Source organism: Leptinotarsa decemlineata, unplaced genomic scaffold, assembly GCF_025532065.1.
Source record: "Leptinotarsa decemlineata unplaced genomic scaffold, Ldec_3_MD MMD2_tig00026282_RagTag_RagTag, whole genome shotgun sequence".
NCBI classification, from domain to species: domain Eukaryota; kingdom Metazoa; phylum Arthropoda; class Insecta; order Coleoptera; family Chrysomelidae; genus Leptinotarsa; species Leptinotarsa decemlineata.
This window is the reverse complement of record NW_027412668.1, coordinates 13,241,916-13,262,190: the sequence shown is the minus strand read 5'-3', so window position 1 is coordinate 13,262,190 and position 20,275 is coordinate 13,241,916. Positions and strand designations below refer to the sequence as shown.

Below are 20,275 nucleotides of genomic sequence, written 5' to 3'. Positions count from 1 at the left end.
AAGGTGTGTGTATCCGTTCTGAGAGGATACGGAACCTTCGAGATGCCGGGCGTCCTCTCGTCGTAGCATCGACTTGTCACGGTAATGCGGGGCTCTGCCGTAATTGACCTTCTTTCCCTAGCAACTCGTGGGACCTTTGTGGACAGAGTAAACTTAAAAATTATTTCTGACGCTGAGTCTATAGTGGAGATGGATGTCGAGCTTACGACTCCAACTGACCTCCCTGTAAACTTAGATCAGAAGGGAGTCTACAGAGGAGATGGATGTCGAGTTTACGACTCCAACTGATCTTCCTGTAGAATTTAATCCAGGAGCGAGTCTACAGAGGAGATGGATGTCGAATTAACGACTCCAACTGACCTCAATGTAAATTTAGTTCAGAAGCGAGTCTACAGAGGAGATGGATGTCGAGTTCACGACTGCAACAGACCTCTCTGTAAATTTAGTTCAGGAGCGAGTCTACAGAGGAGATGGTTGTCGAGTTTACGACTGCAACTGACCTCCCTGTAAATTTAATTCAGGAGCGAGTCTGCAGAGGAGATGGATGTTGAGTTTACGACTCCAACTGACCTCCCTGTAAATTTAGTTCAGGAGCGAGTCTACAGAGGAGATGGATGTCGAGTTCACGACTCCAACAGATCTCTCTGTAAATTTAGTTCAGGAGCGAGTCTACAGAGGAGATGGATGTCGAGTTTACGACTCCAACGGACTTCTCTGTGAATTTAGTTCGGAAGCGAGTCTACAGAGGAGATGGATGTCGAGTTTACGACTCCAACTGACCTCGCTGTAAATTTAGTTCAGAAGCGAAGGCTGCGACGTACGCAGAATCTGTCTCAGGTGGGGGAACTAACCCTCCATGAGCAGGTTTAGCAAACGTTTGCGCTCAAGTGAGGTTTCACCAAAACCAGAGGCGAAAAAACCCTGCACGGCTGAATCTAAGGCATCGTCAGGTGTAGCTGACGTGCAAAAACCTTCATATGGGAAGGTTGTCATGAGCATCAAGGTGGAAATCTTGCAACTTGACTATCTGACTGACTATCTGAGTTCGGCAGAGCCGTACTCTTACCATCTGACCTGAAAAGCCACTCATCATACAAACTTATCGGCTTCGTTAAGAAGCTGGGTTGTTTGGCCGAGTGAGAATAGGTGTGAGTCACAATAAACCCTTGCGGATTGCGGTGGAGGGTCGAATAAACCCACTCACTTTGAACCTAATCTAACCATATCCGTTATTTAAAAAAGAATTATTTTTTTAACACACTGTACAGAGTGGGCCAAATTGAAGAAAATTAAACACACATGTTTTGAAATACACTGCTTTTAGGTTTTTTCATGTAGACTTTGAAACACACACTTTGATCAAATAGGCTTTGGACGATAAAACTGAATGCAATTCTTTACTGGTAGCTGTCAAATTTTGATTTAAGCAGTAAAGACGGTCTTCAGTTAGTGACTTCTGTTCAATTTTCAAACACATTCACAATTTATTATAAGAATTATGAAAAATGGAATATGATAGTCTGTTTTTATACAAACTGGGGCAAGTGCAGAAACAGAAAGCAATTTGTATCACGAGAGGTATCCAGAGACGAGACAACCTTTTAGAGACAACTCAATTGATGTTGGTCTATTTGAAAAGAAAAGACCAAAATTATATGAATCAAATAGGGATAATGATTTGGAAGGAATAATCGTTTTTGGAGCTGTTGGAAATAATCCCAAAACGTCCACGCGAAATGTAAAAACATCAACAGGCCTACCAAGAACCAACGTTAGAAGGAAATAACACAAATTCAAGCCATACAGGACCAGAAGACTTCATCAATTCAGACCAGGAGATTTTGAACGCCGCATGGCTTTTTGCCAGTGGTTCTTGGAAAGTAGTAACCGAGTGCGTGATTTTTCCTCAAATTCTGAGCAGTACCGGCATTTTCAACTGCTACATCTCTTATACTTGGGCACAACAAAATCATCATTCTATTGTGAAGCAGAAAAGTCAAGAAAGATTTGGATTTATTGCGTGGGTAGGGTTTTTCAGGAATAGAATTATCGGCCCGTTCATTTATAATGGCACTCTCATTTTCAACAATACGGAGTTATCCCCTCACAACACTGCAATTGTCACTTTTTTGGTGCAAATTTTGGTAATAATTGGATAGCCAACCAAGGACCCAACCGTTGGCCGGCCAGGTCACCGGACCTAACGCCTATGGACTTTCACCTCTGGGGAAGCTTGAAAGATCTTATTTCTAAATTGCCGACCAATTCTGGATACGAATTGGAAACGGCAGTGTTGCAAAATGTTGCTTCACGTAAAAAAGTGCTTTGGAAATGTTCTCATAGAATCAAGAAATTTTTGACAGGAAAAAAGTTACAGCAACATTTTCGAAAAACATGCTGTAAATCAGAAAGGATAATAGATATCAATACGCCGCATTCACCATTGAGTTTGTCATAAAATTTGACCCTGAGACACAGCCATCAGTGTTTATCTATCTAGTTTAAAAACAGGAGTTTCCGTTCGGAAGTATCCAATTTGGTCCACTCTGTACAAACAATGGGAGAGAAAAATTATATTTCACACGGCAGAGAAACAAATTTACCGCCTTAGCTAGTTTCATTGCCGAGAGGACCCGCGGCAATATATCTGTTAGTTTTCTGCCTAGTTATAAACAAATAACTATTTATAATGAAGAAAACAATATAAAAAACTTTGTTGGCGTTTTTTATCATTCAGTTGCCATCTCATTCAGTATTCACAAGACTATTTGTCTCGACTGCTTGAACTTGAGAATTAATATGATCATAATAGACGAAAGTCAGTTTTTAGCGAAATATGCAGAGAGAAAACTATTTCTCACTTAGAGATCAGAATAATATCGTAAAACATTACAGTTACAATTATGGAAGAAACAAAATCCAGCTTGTGTGCTGCGAAAAGTTCAAGTTTATTGCATAGGAATATACATACATGGTCACACATATCACATAATCTTCTATGTATATCACTATTGCTCTTTTATTCTTCTTTGAAATGAATTTTAACTTCTTCGAAACGGAAGTTGGGGATTTCTTCCCAAAGTTTGTCAAATTTGATGAATCTGTCCAAAGGATAGTCCACAGAGTAATTATTGATCAAATCAGCATCAACGTCATTGCTTCTGTGGAAGTGTTCCTTTGAATATGGATAAATTGCGAAGAAGAGTTGGTATGATGTTCCACCCACGCTGCCTTTGGGTAAACGCAATCTGTAAAATAAATAGTATATAAATACTAGCTGACCCGGAAAAACGTTGTTTTGCCACAAAAATTATTTCTATCGGAACAATAACATAATGATATCAATCCCTCAATGCTATAGTGTGTTCAATAAATTTGGTTAATTCATATTCAGCTAACACAAACAAACTGATGGTTTACCCACTCGAGAACGTGCCACGTATAATTAAGTGTCCGTGCTCAAATCTAAGCCCCAATCGGACATAGTTTTGTCTTGGCACTCATTAATAGTCATTGCAAATGCCAATCTGTAGCTATGATAGAGATTCGTGGTATTGATATAATTACACCTCAATAACTAATCGGGTGATGTTGCACAGCCGTGGTATATTCAAATCACGGAGTGATCCAACCTTCAGTTGTAAATTATGCAGTGGCATGCCTGGCAAATCCAATGAGTTCAAAAACTCTTTTGGATATTTCAGTTTCGGTTGCACCGTAAATTGTATCTACACTCAATGGATAAACAATAACAGTGGCCAAGTGAGAAGTGACACCGGTAGACTCCTGGCGGGAATCTGATCTATGATTGATCAGGGTTAAAAATAATTGAATTCAACTAACATGGCTATTCAAAGGTAGGGGTTGGTGACAGAAGGGTAAAAATTGAGGGTTATATGTACAACTCAACAGAGTGGCCTATGTAGAATCTTAGGAGCTCGTCCTCTTTTCGGACTATATTCGTTTAACCGGGAGCTAAAAACGTCAGGACGAATAACATCTAACTATTATGGTGGAGAAGAACTACATCAGACTTATTAGCTTGTATGAGCCTGAGGATGGGAATTAAATCGTTTCAATAGATTTGGCATTTCTCATTCCCGACAACGGATTCAACATCGGCAACGGCAACATCGAAGTCCCGTCAATACCGTAAAAGTTCCGGTAGTAATGGTAATAAAGCTCTCTTAGAGTCGCGTTATGTCGATGGATATAGCCTAGCAGCAGGCCTGCACCTTGAGTCAGGAAACTTCATACCCATCATGCGACTGCGGTGGACTGAGCTGTTGAAGATACCACCCTGGCAGATCATAATGAACCCCTCCAGTTCTGACTTCATCCACTCGACCTGTGGAAAGCGAGGGTCAGGTGATTTGATACTCCGAGTTCTTCAATGTTGTTAAAGAAGACCCATGGTACCGCAGGAGTAAAGTATTCTCTGCGGCTTCTGTGTGGGCCTTCTGGTGAATGAGATCCAACTTGGCGGCAGAGTTGTGATCACTTCGTTCAGTGTCGAAAACTAAACCGAGTTCATCAGCCTGCTCGGTCGCGGATCATGCAGAGAAGGGGATGCGAACTCCTGATGACTGCAGGCTTCCTCCAGTACAATTCTGTCATGTAGATACTCCAAACTCGAAAGTTCACGGCTTCCCTATTGTCGGGAAAGTATGAACGTGGAACGGGATGCAAACATCTATGAAGATGCATACAACTTCTCCCGAGTTCACTTCACTACTCCAAACGAGTAGATTGAAATTCGAACGGCAATATTATTATTAGTATAATGTTTATCATTATTCAAGATCAGACCGTTCAGATATTGTCCGATTTTTTCGAAAATTATTTTGATTCCACATCAGTCAATTATTTTTTCAATTGGCATTATAAGAAATTGATCATTATCATATATCAGGAGAATTTCTTGATAAAACAAAAATCCAACTTCCCATATCTGTTTGTTTCAAACCTTGAAATACTGAATGGTTTTGGTCCAAGTCTCAGGGAGAAAATTGTTTACTACTACTTGTAATTATTCATTACTACAATACTTGCCTTTGCGGAAATCCATACGAATTTTGCCTCAAATCGATATTGAAGTCTCGTTCGCCTTTTAGAGCTGCCTCAACATCGTCGTATATCTCGGTGAAAGATATCTTATCGGGAGCATAGAATCCGTTGTCTGATGATTTCCTAGTGATTAGATTGTCTCCAGGTTGAAGATCGATATTGAAATGGTCCAAAAGTACAAAGTTAAGACGGCCTTGGCTGACTCCGATAGAACGTCCCTTACTGTCATATTTTGGCCCCAACAACACCTTAACGCTGGCTTTTTGCGGCTTGTCCGATTTAACGTTGAGTTTGATTTCAAATGGAGCATGATTGAGACGATTCTGTCTAACTCGCACAAGGAAGTCACCGTAGGGTTCATTCGGTTTGTAGAAAACAGAGTTGATCAAATCGGAGTAGAAAGGTTCGTTGAAGGTAACGAGAGGATCCACTTTAGCCTTGGTGATCTGCACTCCTGGGAAGAGCAAATCGTTCTCAGTGTAAGGTGGAATGCGAGCTAGATATCTCTGGAACGGTACCACCACGAGTTTCTTGATGAGTTGGTAGAAAACTGGGTCTCGCAGTGTGGTTTCATAATGTTCCAATACAGATGGGACAAGTTCGTTTTGATCAAAGGATTGAATGGAATAACCAAGGAGATGGCGAGCGAAGAACCATATTGGGCCGTAATAACGTGCGTTTGGAGAATCACGATTGGTTTCAATGAGGTTGCCAAGGACATTTAGGAATTCATCGGACTTCACTTTCACAAACTTGCATTCTGCTTCCTGAAAATGAGAGAAGTAAATCTTGTTATCGATTGAGGGTGTGATGATATTTCTCAATTAGGTAACTTACTCGAACATTTCGGATGTCGTGCAAGGAAAAGAAATGAAAGTACCTACACGATTCTCTTAGAAAAATGGTGGATGAGATAATTCAATTCAGTTCATTTGAAAAATATCGTTGGTTGACCTTCTGTCAGGTTAGTTACTAGTATCCATTGTAATCAAGTCATTTTATGTTATTATTTCTATATATAACATCAAATTATCTTACCATCTTCATTTTTCTGTGGTACGAAACACGATCACATCAAATGTAGGAATATAAGATACATTCTGTTTCCCGCAGTACCTTCTCGGGGTTTATCAGAGGTGGACAACTAGTTCCTCTCTAACAGTCACTTGGAACTCTCTAGATTTTCGAATTGAGTTCCTCTCAGTTGGAAAATTGAAGAATGCATGCAGCCATTTTTCAATTTTCTCTATCACCTCTTTGGGAGTGGAAATTAATCTTGATAAAATGATTCTCTGAGATCTCTGTTTTTTTAATTGATCTGAATGAAATCATATAAGAAACAATTATTCACTGGTGAGAATTCTTCGAAATCATTCTAGTCATTTTCAATTGACGAGTTGTAAGAAACTAAAAATGAATTTTCTATCAGTCTGGGTTTTTTCATGTGTTACTCTTTATGGAAGGAGTATCAAAGAGCCAGAAGAATCTTCATTCGTAATATGACAGTGTATAGTATGTTTCAATGTTAGTCGTAGTTGTGTTCTATACCCTCTTTTGATGTTTGTAATGGGGCATTATTACAACTCAATTTTTTTGCGAATTTTGATTTTTGATGTTATTTTCAATTATTGCATATATTTATCCATTTGTTCATCTGTATTTTCAATTTAATCAATAAATATCACTATCACTATTTTCCCGAAGGGTTAGCTAATGAAGCCCTGTCCGGATACATTCAGGACGGCGCGCCAGCAATAATAATTAATGACCACTCTCCACACAGAGAGGTAAGTGGTCATTGGGTCCAAAAATCATGTGCCCTGAGCAGATGCAACGAGCCAAGAATGACAGCTATCTGCATTTGTCCGGTCAAGATTTCTGCCTTCGTGCGGCATGATCTCAAAATCTGTTTAAAATTTGTTTAAATTATGTCTTTCCGTTAACCAGCTGTCGCACCCCTACGAACGACAACCGTCAGAAGTGGAAACATGTGAGAGCTAAGGATTAACGAGGTCTTACCTTCCTAACGTGTGATTCAATACTTCCATTATCCGTTGCAATCAGGTGGAATCTTATTTATTTTTTTGTGTGTTACTTCAAAGTACTAAATTATTATCCGTCCTGAGATAAATAAAAAGAGTATACTTACACTCCATGTCGCGCCACTCTCGATAGCATCAGCAATTCGTCTCTCGAAGTCATTTACTAAACTATAGCTGAATCCAGCGAAGCTCTGGGTCCACCTAGACTGTCCGTAGTTGTAGAAGTATTCATGCAATTTGGCAAACTTTGGCCTGCTAGGGAAGGGGACTCCGTTTGGATATTCCAGATTCGAGGTGTACGGAGTTGTTACCGGCAAATCCCAGTTGAAGTATTCGTTATCATCAAGTCCCAGTGGGATACGTTCCAATTGGTAACGGGCCCAAATGTACTGGTAGAACGAGTAGAAAAGATGACCTCTGAAATGCGAGTAGTTCCATCCGAACTCTGTACCGTTCATCCAGAACGGTAAGTGGTTGTGGAAGTCGCGGAAGAAGGCATTCACTCCGATATCTTCCAGAAAGTATGCCAGAGATGATTGTTCGTCATCCAAGGTCAAATAGTTACTGGAATAATCCGATTCGATAGTGTATCCTTTGTATTTATTTTCTTGATTTTTCTTGCTAGAGTCGTGAATTTGTTTGTAGTATTTCGCCTTGTTGATTATATCGGCACTGAAGAACAGATGAGGAGTAATTTCATAGAGTGGTGGGAGCATGACTTCTTTGGTATCGGAACGGTGAACCACTGCTACATAGAGGGAATAGGTAAAGAGACCCTGGTTGACATTTTGACGGGCCCATACGCCAGTTTTGTAAAAGACTTCGTAGTCTCTGGCGAAGAACAGCAATCTGCTCAAAGCTACGGCTTGTTGCAAATGTTTCACGTCGAAAATAGTAAAAGTGGCTCCTCTATCTAGAGGACCGTATCTATAGTACTCGTAGAAGTCTTCAACAGCTTTTGAATTCTGTAACACGCAATTCAAAAATTAGTTGAATTTACATGGTGTTCTAGTGATTTACAAATGCAACAGAACTCACTTGAATGCTACAAAAACCTATATATTCGAGTTATGACAACACAAAATAGAAAACGTTCCAACTCTAACACTGTTGAAGGCTTGTTTTTAAATTTTCGAATCATCTAAATATTTTGAATTCCTGTCAGCAGAGAAGATTGAATAACATTTTGAAATAAGAAGGTTGTACTCATATTTGCTTTCATTTGAATCTTGAAAAGATGAATTTATGAGGTCCATTTCAAGAGCATATAGAAAAATACTAAACCCAATTCAGGCTTATCAACTCCACATAGTTAATTCAACATAAAACTTTGCAAATAATGTCAACGATATTTTCTTCATATCTCCAATCGAATGGATTCTCATTAAAAATAATTTTAGGGTATGTTTTGTTTTTAGGTGTGTTAGAATCAATTTGGTTTTTGATGTTTAGTCGATTCTGCCAGCTCCACCAATTATTATAAAAATAAATAGTAATTGACAGGAATGAATACATTTTTCTGAAAGTGAAATATCTTTTGAGTCGAAGCTAATCAAATTGGTCATTTTGTGCATTGAAGCAAGAATCCTTAGTCTCAGATATAACATATATTAGGTACATTACCACCTTCAGACAAAAAAAGTGATATTTTTAACCTAACAGACACAAGTCAATTTGTTATGATTTATATCGTCTGTCCAGAATATTAGCTGCCTGTAATTCAAGAGCTGAGTAATCATATGAGCCCATCAAGGTAGAGCTTGGAACCCTCAAATTTCTTGCTCGTAGTTCAAGAGGAATATGTCAACATTGGCTTCAGTTCTTGGAGTCAATGAGTCACCAACAATAAAGGCATATTCCAATGTTCAATACAGCTTCAACCATCAAAATTTCATAATGCTCAATTGACCAAAACTTCATCATTCTTAACGAACCTAAGTGAAACAATGAAATCGATAAGGACCTAGTGACGATGGTAAAATTAGGATTGATTGATTTGGTGGAGTTCCACGGTACTGAAACGCAGAAATGTATTTCTAATGGGGGAATAATTACCAATGCTCAGGGTCGCTCTCAAAAATACTTTAGCATAGTAGGAGTTTGTTGAAAATATTAATGTAGCAGCGCCAAAACGTAATTTTTATTTTCGTGATATAAGTTATTTCTTTCTCCAGCAGCCTCTGATGATCTTTTAAGTAAAAATTTAATCAAAGCCTGACGATTGGAATGGTTGTCTTATTTCTCCAGCTGAATTTTTTTCAAAAGCATGTCTGATTTTGAATAACTTAATTATTCCTCGTTTGGTTCCTATTTTATGGAAACAAATTATCACATATTGAAGAACATATATATATATATATATATATATATATATATATATATATATATATATATATATATATATATATATATATATATATATATATATATATATAAATATATATTCATGAAACTGTACTACAGTTAACATTAATATTTTGGAAAAATAGAGTTTGTTCTACTCTATACTCTGCTAATTTACAATATTCACACGATGTTGTCACTTACCAAATAAAGGGTAGTGTTTTGAGAACCGAAAGGAGAGAAAGTGTTTGCAATCTCGATATGTTCCGATAACTCGGATTTTTGGTTCAGGCGGTAAAGGAGGCTAAGGATCTGCTTTTGTTTTTCCATGCAAGATCTATCAGCTGAAATCAAAAAGCAAAATATCAATGATGGAATTGTATCTCACATACTATAGAATATATTGATTTTTCTTCACATAAGACGAATTTTTAAATAAATGTAGAACCTGATCTACTATGCATAACCATATATTTCCTTAAGTGATTCTGAATTTGAAAAACCGAAAATAGTGGAATATTTTCATCAACTTCATCTTTACTCTATGAAAATCCGAGTGAAACAAATTTTTGTACGAACCTTTCTTTATGTACAGTTCTTTGATATGTTCGGGTATTTCTTCCTGGTTTCGCCTATTATGGCGTTCATATCTGTCATGATATCCTCCTCTAAACCCGGAATTTTTATGACAGGGCTCAATTCCATCATGACCTGAAACTGAGGAAATAAAAAAGGTGAAAGGAGTGGTTTCAAAATTATTTTCATATTGGAAAAATTCATCAACCAATTCAAATACCATAATGCTGATTCGAACATATTGACATACTTCAACGGAAAAATGCTACTCCTACCCTCAATCCCCGTCGAATGATAGGTACAATCCCCAATTTTTTAAATGGGAAGTATTGGCTAGTGATATTTCGTTTAAAAGGTCTCTCCATTCTCTATTCAAAATGTTATCGCTCTCAAGTTTATTGCAACAATCAAGATAAAATAAATTAAAATCATGTGGTTACCGAAATTTGATAAAATACACTCAAAACCTATTGCCTTGTCAACTTGTTTTGTATGTTACAATATTAGTTGTCAGTATTTCAATTCAAGTTTAAAATTCGTTAACTTCAAGTCTGACAAAAGGTTAGATCAAGGGAAATGCATAAAATTACAGTTTCACAAATGACTGGTTACGGAGATAAAACCCGAACACAATAGGAAGTAGCTTGCCTATTTCATGAGAAATTTCCTAATTTACCGCCCATATCTTGAGCAACAATAAGTAAAATAGAGAAGCAGTTCGCGAACTTGGTCATGTGGAGCAGATAAAAAAGCAGCTGTCAACGCAATGAGCGATGAACTCAAATTAAATGTGATGCTTGAGTTCGAGGAAAACCCACATACATCGAGTAGACAGGCATCCACTACATTCAATGTTAGCCATACCTCGATAGTAACATATTAAAAGAAAATAAAATGCATCACTATAAAATGATACCTACTCAGGAGCTCATGGATGACGATTTTTATAGAAGAACTTATTTTTGTGAGAAAATGATGGACATGTTGGATAACAATATCATCCAATTAGAAAACATTATGTTTTCCGAGGTCATGCTAAACGGCAAAATTGCCACTACTGGTCAACGTAAAATCCTCACTGGATGAGAGAAGAACACACGCAATACCCTCAAAAGGTTATTGTTTGGGCAGGGATTGTAGGAAACCTTATCATTGGCCCCTTTTCCATTGAGGGCAACTTGAATGGCGATAATTATTTGGCACTACTTCAAAATGATGTCCTTCCAAGTTTAGCAAAATGTATATCCTGATCCAGGAAACTTATCAAGTTAATATCCGGCAATACCTCGATACACTATTTCCCAATCGGTGGATAGGGAGGCGAGGATCGATTGAATTGCCAGCACGATCACCTGTTCTTCCATCATTAGATTTCTTTTTATGGGAATGTGTACAAAACTAAACCTTCAGATTTGAATGACTTAAAAGAACGATTAACGCTTGCGATTAGGTCGGTCACGCCTGGTATGTTAAATACTGTTAGAAGACGGTTTTATTCGAAATTAGGATATTGCCAAGACATTTGCGGTGAACATTTTGAACATCTTTTTTAACATCCATATCTTTTTCGTATTCTACATTTCATTACGTTATGCGTTACATTTTAGTTTTTGAGTGTATTTTATCAAATTTCGGTAACCACATGATTTTTATGTATATTATCTAAATTGTTGCAATAAACTGGAAAGCGATAACATTTTTGAATAGAGAATTAAGAGACATTTCAAACGATATATACAAGCCTATACTTCCCATTTAAAAAAATGGGGGTTATACCTGTTATTCGACGGGGTTTGAAGGTATGGGTAACATTTTATCCTTGAAGTATGTCAAATTATAATGTACGTTTGACGTGTTTCGTTACAGTAAACGAAATAATGAATTTATTCCATTTTGCATTTACAACCTGTATGCATTTTTTTTCAGTCTCAGTGTCACATCTGCTAGAAATTTCTTTAACAGTCCAGAACGTTCGAGAGTATTCGAGAGCTTTCCACAACAATCTAGAACATATCGAAACATCATGGAATGTTGTGGAATGTTCGTGAATAATCTGATAAGAGGCTATTCAAGAAACACTTCATTGTGAGGTTTACACAGAACAATTTAAAAACGCAACACGTGTTTTGCCATACAATAGCTTCTTCAAACGTGTCTACACTAACTAAAAATTTACATATTCAATGCTTTATGTATTTTTTACAATTATAAGTACCTACCTGAACATTAAGTACCTGAGTTTTATTTTCCCATTTAAATGTCAAAAATGTGTACCTGAGTTTGAGAATAAATCCACCTGCATTAACATAAGAAAATAATGTTGCAATGAACGAAATTGTCAGAGCTTATGTATCAGTTAATTACCAGTTTCCACACTTGAAAAATTATTCACTTACGGGAAGTTATTTCATTATATTTGGTCATTCAGTAAATGACCTCAATCCTTGAATCTACCTATTGCTAAACATTTGGAAGGCCGAAATTACAAAGAAGCTGCTGACAATTGCTTCACAACCCTGGAATATAATGTCAATATCTTCAACTACTACAAAATGGCGGAACTTTTAATAATTGCCTGAATACATTGGCATTTAACTACATGAGGTTATAAGCTTGAGGTAGGTTCAGAAGACGCTCAAAATGGTTGCCTTGGACTTCTTGACATATGAACAGCCTATCCGATATTTCACGACGAACATTTTCGAACACAGTAACGTCAATATCTCTACAAATATTTATTACTCTCTGCCGTATATTCAATATTGCAGGAGCTTCAGTTTCGTATACCTTTTGCTTCAAATAGCCCAATAAAAAAAGGCCAAGGGTGTCAAATCTGACGAGCAGGCTGGCCATTCTGTAGGACCTCGACGGCCAATCCAACGACCGGAAAAGTGGTATTCAAATGGTTTCTTACTTGATTGGAGTAATGTGGTGGTGCTTCATCTTGTTGGAATACCATATCCATATCGAATTCATTAGGATTCGCTTCAAATACAGTTCCCCTGTTAAATTTTGATCAATAAATAGAGGTCCTACAATATGGTTTCCTGCCAAAACGTTAATTTTTTCTGGATATTGGGTATGTGTTTCCTGGAAAACCTTATCGGGTTGTTGGAATTGCCATATGGCAGATAAAAAGAAATATTTATAGGAATATCGTTATTAATGTGTTTGTCTTTAGGAAATTATTAAATGTTCCGCCATTTTGTAGTAGGTAAAGATATTGACTTCATATTCTAGGATTGTGAAGTATTCGCCAGGAAACCCCCCTTTCCATTTAATTTTTTTCCCAGATGGCGCCCAGTCGTCTTTTTGAAAGTTTCATCTGTCAATTTCATGCATTAATTTCACCATCCCAGCAATTTTTTGAGTTGACCCGTTCAAAAAATAAAAAGGAGGGGACATTAACCAGTGGGGTTGCTGAAGTCATTGGTACGGAAATAGATTCAACAAAGCAAGGTTTGGCTCAGAACATTCACAGGGCTACTCAAGGACATTGTCCACTGAAAGGACACCTGAAAAAATAGGGCTGTATGCAATGCAACTGCCATTGTGTCCAGGAGAATACAACTAACATTCAACAAGGGACTTCTGTAAACTGATGCAGTGAACAAGATTGTTGGAACGTGGTTATAAACCAGATGGAGAAAAAAAACTCAATAAGCATATGAGGATGCAGAGTTTTCCATAGATTTGTAAAGAATACACAAACCAGACGGCTCCCAAATACTGCAAAAATAGATGCGTTTTTTTTCTACAATTCCGATACCGGAGTTCCTATTTCCATCTTTCTTATGCTTTATGATTATTCTTCCAATTGGTAATTTTCATAAGGTCACTGAATCTTTGGACTATTCAAATAAAAATCTTTGTCGAAGAATTATCCACAATGTCATTTTTCTTGATGTTTCTTCGGTATTGGTAATTCTAATTATTCTACTGATGCCAACTGGACACTAGAAATACATCAATAAACAAATAATCTAGTCAAAACCAAAGTGAGTCTGTCACAGCTCAAATTTCCTTCATAAGACAAAAAGTCAGTCCCAAAAATCAATTCCAGTGAACTATAAATGTATACTTCTTACTGTTTTTTGAGTGTATAACTTTCCACAATATGGAGGAAGCAAGATACATTGACTACTCCAGAGAAAATGCAAAGACTACATACGATTCCATAATTTTATATATGCGTCTAGTGGTTTTCGTCTTCCAAACCGTATTTTTCATTATTGAAATATGTACAAAATATAACGTTAAATATTAAGGTATCCCGCGTTAAGTGAATTTTATTTAAAACTGACATGATTCTTATAATTTCACTCTCAGTTCCTGATATACGAGAAATATCTTGAACTTGACTTTCTATCGCTCTGGATTCTATTAATATCTGCACATGGTCAAGGATAAAGGTCAATAAACCTCATCGAAATGAAGTATTCCAATTCATCTATCTATAAATAGATCTGTAAATAAATCTGTAAAATATGTCGACATGAATATGAGAATTTTGAGCTGCGATAATTTGTTTCGAAGCAATGGATTTCTGAAATACAGTTTAAGTAGGATTATGGTATTTTCGTTTTAAGACTATCAACTGGTGATATTTTACGTTAGTGAATAAAAGTGAAATCTAATGCAGACCTCTATTTTTTTCCATTTACATAGCACCTTGAAAAATAATAATTTCATATGGGTATCTCTATGAAATTATAGGTATGAAAATATGGTATTGAAATATGTCGAACAATCTACCAAAACCAAACTTGGATTTCATGGTTTCCTTATATTTATTGGAAAAGGGATTCTCAATAATTAAATAGATCAGATTAAATATATGAGTTGTATCGTTCGTTACTCAAGAAACCTTAGTGAAATTTCTGTAGTAACTATACATACGGCCACCTAATGAAAGCAAAAATATTTTCGAAAAATCGTTAAACCAAGCACTTGACATAGTGTCTGCTCCCCGTCTCCAGGTGGCGGATAGGGGAACGCCCAGGGGACTGGCCGTTCTGGTCTCCTAATGACCTGTTCACCTTCCTGCAAAGGACAGGATGGACGATGACCTAGGAGGACAACTCCTCGGGAGGATGTACAATGGGTCACATGGGGCCTAAGTGCTTTGTGTCTACATTCACCCTCCCAATCCTACAGATACAGATAGTGTCTGCTTATTCTCACTTTGTTAATGTAAATCGTCAAAAAATTGATAGTAATACTAAGCTAGGTTATGTTCGTTGTCTGAGTCTACTTCAAACTATAATATCTTAGTGAACACTCTTGCAATTCAATCAAAATAAGCGCCATTTGAATCGGTGCACTTTTGCCAACGTAACACAAGTCGATTAATCTTGCAGGGTTTCTCCTACAACTATGTACTTAATTTATAAACATTTTATTCCTTTATTGATTTTTATTTAGTATTATAAATTTTTGTAAAGAAATTACCTTTCATAACTCTATTATCGAGCAGTCGTCCAAAATATCCATCTGCTTGGGTTTTTGTGTTAATTCTTTTATTTCAATCTGTACTCATTATTTTCGACATTTCATATCACGTATCTTTGGAATTCTCTCTGAATGAAAGTTTATTGCCAAAAAAAGGATGGATATTGAGAACGGACTGAACTGTTCACTTGACCCTCCGAGTGGGGGGCCAAGTGGTTGAACCTTCATGACTATATTTATGACCGAGATGATTGCCAGTGGTGATTTTTTCGAGAGTCACTTTGAACATAATATAAAATCTTTATACTATGCTTCGAAAACATTTTTTAGCTGATGTATTCATTCTGTTCTAGGGTTTCGACCGGGAACTAAAAAGTCTCGTTAGTTTCACAAGATTACTCTGTAATTTTTTCTTTCGTTTTTCGTTAGCCGTTTTGTTTTCGTTTTTAATAAATTCTATTATTGATACACGTTGTGTTCTTATGACTAATAATTCACCTATCACTAGTCCCAACAATCCTGTCATTGGCTGCTCGTGATTTGATGAAGTCGACGAAAGACGTTTTTGCCTAGTCCTGATTGGCGAAGGGTCTACCGATGAGAAAGTTATCGAAGTGCTTGCAAATACGCGGTTCAGCCAAGTACGAAGATGGGAAAAATGAAAATATTTACTCTTTCGGTGCGAAATTTCTTGGTCTCATCATAGATGAGAATTCATTATTTACACTACTTATATTTTGGAACAATAAGAAAAAGTTAATTATTATACCCCACATAATTACCAGTGATAACTACCTACTCAGGTACTCATTCGATCATAATTACGTAGAGCATCTACTCAACTTTTATATACCTAAGGTACATCCTCAGTTATGATCACCTAGAGCATATTATATCAATGATGATATGTATATGAAGAATTGGACAACATTGGTTCATAAGAAAACAAGTTCAATAATGGCGATCTATTTAGATCCAGTTGGTCATGAAGCAAATTGTTTGAATTTTTGAGATCACTAATTTCCATTGCTTCCAAATGATTCAGCTTCAAACCTTCATTTTCCATGTGTGAAATTTCGAAATATCCATTAGAGATATGATTTTCTTCGAAAAGATGACTTGAACTTGTTTTTTATTTACATAGCTCATCATACGATGTTCCAGGATGCGAATCCTAGATGTTCTGCCGGTTTGACCAACATATAGCTTAGAACATTCAAAAATTAAGCCACTTTTTCTGTTGTTTGTCCAAAATATATTATAGCTCTATAATTTTGGTTTTGATTATCTAACTTAACAATAGAAAAAACGTCCTGAATCGCTTTTGCGTAGACTTTTTTGGAAAGTATTGTGTCTATTATTTTAGCTTTAAATCCTATAAATCATGCTATTATAAGATGCAATTTTGTATTGATATGTATAGGTGAAATCTTAATGAATAGTAATATCCATGTGGGAAGGTTTGTGATAAATTGAAAAATCATGTTTGTTGTTCATTCTACTAATTGATTGAGTTTGAATTGTCTGCTTTTACTTCAATAGTGAATTCAATGTTTTCATCAATTTAACAAAATACATGAACATTAAATTCACTTTTATATTTATGAGTCTCTCAAGCTATATTCAATCATCTCATTTTTTCCAGTTTTTCTTTTTTGTTTTCTTATGTTCGTACTTAGTAATATTATATTTTTGAATTATTTTTTTCTACTATGAACATATATTATTCTTGGGAAAATAAATCGATATTGTTATCACAATAATGAATAAGTAAATGTATATTCCTGAATGGTGTTTTAATATTGACTAAACGATGTAGTAATAATCAATAAAATTAATAATAATGATGGTGAGGAACATGTGTGATTAAAATTTTGTTTATTTTTGAACACGGCTGAAATTGTATAGTGAAAATCTCAATGCCGTGTTACTTGGAAACGTTGAATTTGCATTATATCTTGAAGAAAATATCATGAGCTTGATACTATACAATTATAGAACAAAAGTTTAAAGGAATGTTCATATTTCAAACATATAGAACTACAACTTGCCAATCTTGAAGTCCTCATTCTAAAAATAGTTGCTTTTTTATTCTACCTTATGATCAGAATCGTCAGCTCAAATTTCATACCTTTTGAAAAACGTCATCTGATTATTTTTTATTATAGTTATACAGAGAACCCAAAATATATGTATAAGCTATAGGTACAAATCCTTCCTCCCACCTTTGTTTTTCACATAACACTTGCATCTGCACATCATATTTCAATACATCTACTTGGCAGGTATAAATGAAGAGATGTATCAATTCAATTCATTTTTTTATCAATTGAGAGTTATTATAAATTGATTTTCATATTCATTTTGCGAATGGAATAAAAGTCAATAATATTTATAACAATACTCACCGCCATGTCCAAAAGTAACACAGATGTAAAAACCCACCAATAATAGTACTAAGGAGATCTTCATGTTTGTTTCTTGAAGAAACAGCTGAATCTGAGGACGGTGTCGAAAAATCTTCTTCTTATAGTAAACTTCTTTCCCGGTGAATAATGCCGATCACCTCATTAACATCTCTATTACCATGTTTTCAAAATATTGTCATACGATAAATACTAGCAGGTTCTGTGAATAATAGCAGGTTCTGCAACTTGGATGATATTGGTTTCTAGTTTTCATTTGAAAAAAGTTGCGAAGACCGGCTCTAGTTGTTTATTATGGACATTGCGGTCTGCAAATAACGAGTTAGAGATGAATTGTTCAATGGAATTTTCGTAAAAATCCAAAATCTGGAAAAAATTGATGATATATCAAAATGATATCGAAAATGATTTCAATAATTGAGAAAATATTTTGGAGTAGGGCGGTCATCATGTCAAACTTCAAAAGTTTTCAAAAATTAGTCATATCTGGGTATTTTTATTTTCATCTCGCAAGTATTCTGTGGATTTGAAGTTGAAAATCAATGCACTCAAAAATGAATAACCCAATATTTATATACAGGGTGTAACTAAATAAGTGTAAAACATTTAAGGACGTGATTCCTCATCGAAAAAAAGATAGGATCTTCCATATAAAGAAACTTCATTGGAGCATCCCTTGTTAAGATACAGCCCCATAAAGGGGGTACATAAAATTTGTATAACAATTTTTTGACAAGCACTAAAAAAGTTATAATATTGAAATCAACCTGACGTTTTGTACTACCCAAAAGACACTTAGCCAGAAATTTATTTGGTTTACCCCATGGATGTAAGGGGTGGAAAACGCAACCCTTAAAATTTATTTCCAATGTAACTGTTTTCTTATCATTTGTTCACCATTTAAAAATCTATTTCCGATAGTCTGTTTCATTCTAAACAAAAAATGTCTCTTGGGTTTTTTGCCCAAAATAAACCAGTTCGCAGCAAAAAATTATTTTACGAACAACTACAGAGATACATCGTCATAAATGCGAAAATACGAAACTAATCTATCTAGTAGATCGCTATTAGCGATAGTGACAATTAAATTGGTATGACGCTGTCAGTTTGTGAATTTTCGAAATTGAATTAATACCAATTGTGTGTTGTTCTGTTCTTAATTTGTTACTTTAATAATTTACTTGTTATTAAAATGCCATACACAAATATATATATATATATATATATATATATATATATATATATATATATATATATATATATATATATATATATATATATATATATATATATATATAATAATTAATATTCCGGAGAGGTGACATGCTCCGGGTTGCCCCTTTCCTCTCATGCATACCTACGACTTTGTAGGTACGTGTGGCAGATACCCAACGGAAAAACAAACAACCCACCCAGCTAATGCCGCGCAAAGAGTTGAAGTAAAACCATCAGGCACCTGTGCAACGTCTTCGATTTGGAAGATTCGTCGCAAATTATTTCTCACCATGAAAAACAGAAATTAATTTCGTTTGGTCGATCCGACCAACCAATAGATCGGTTTCGGGTGATTGCCCCATCATCAGTACCGGGCATGGTCTCTTCAGAACGGTGTGAACCGTCGAAGTATCACGACCAAATGTCATCGTCAATTCTTCCAGGTTTGGAGACCAGCTCCCCTACCCTTTTGGCTGATTGTTGGTCTTGAGAGGGACCAATGGGTTCATGACTGATTGATGACGGCATAAAGTCCTTAGACATCAGTGCCGCCCTTCACGGGATACTCCTACCTGGCTGGGGTGGGATGGATGAGAAAGTTATTCATCCGTTAACGGGGGACATGAGGGCCCCCGTTAACGGCCCCCGTGCTTATGTATCAAGCTATTCGCAAAAAGTAGAAATAAAGTGAAATATTTATCTGTTTTTAAAAACTGTATTAACTTTACATCATTTTTGGCATAATTTTTTCTGGTGTTTTAAATTTTTGCGAAATAAGTTGTATTTAGAATTGCAATTGGTAATAAGAATGCGTTGGAAAGATAAGTTAGGCATAAAGCACTAACTTTGTTGAGGTTTGGCTAAATTTGAGAAATCGCCAAATGTCAAATTTTCGAAAAACTGTAAAAAAACTAAATTTGTACTAGAGCTAAAAATTGGTATATGGGTAAAAAATGAAAAAACAATCATCTTTTCTCTTTACCGATTTTCGAAATCGGTGATGAGAGTGATAATTGAAAATACTTCTGAATACTACTTACTCACATATATATACAATCGATCGCTTCAGTCACAAGCTTCTGATAATTCCACCATTGAAATGGAAGTGTCCAATCTCCATATAGGTTTTTTCAACTAAAATTACTTTTTTAATCC

At 35.9% G+C, this 20,275-nt stretch overlaps 1 protein-coding gene across 1 annotated transcript; it reads right to left on the bottom strand.

Annotated features, from left to right (window-relative positions):
• Positions 1-2,924: 2,924 nt before the first annotated feature.
• LOC111506811 (hexamerin 70a) lies at positions 2,925-18,045 on the bottom strand. The gene is made up of 6 exons (XM_023162016.2): positions 17,888-18,045; positions 10,032-10,169; positions 9,657-9,796; positions 7,217-8,074; positions 5,053-5,834; positions 2,925-3,248 (listed from the first exon to the last, which is right to left on the bottom strand). The coding sequence occupies exons 1-6, from the start codon at positions 17,949-17,951 to the stop codon at positions 3,020-3,022; spliced, it is 2,211 nt and encodes a 736-aa protein (XP_023017784.2). The 5' UTR covers positions 17,952-18,045; the 3' UTR covers positions 2,925-3,019.
• Positions 18,046-20,275: the final 2,230 nt, after the last annotated feature.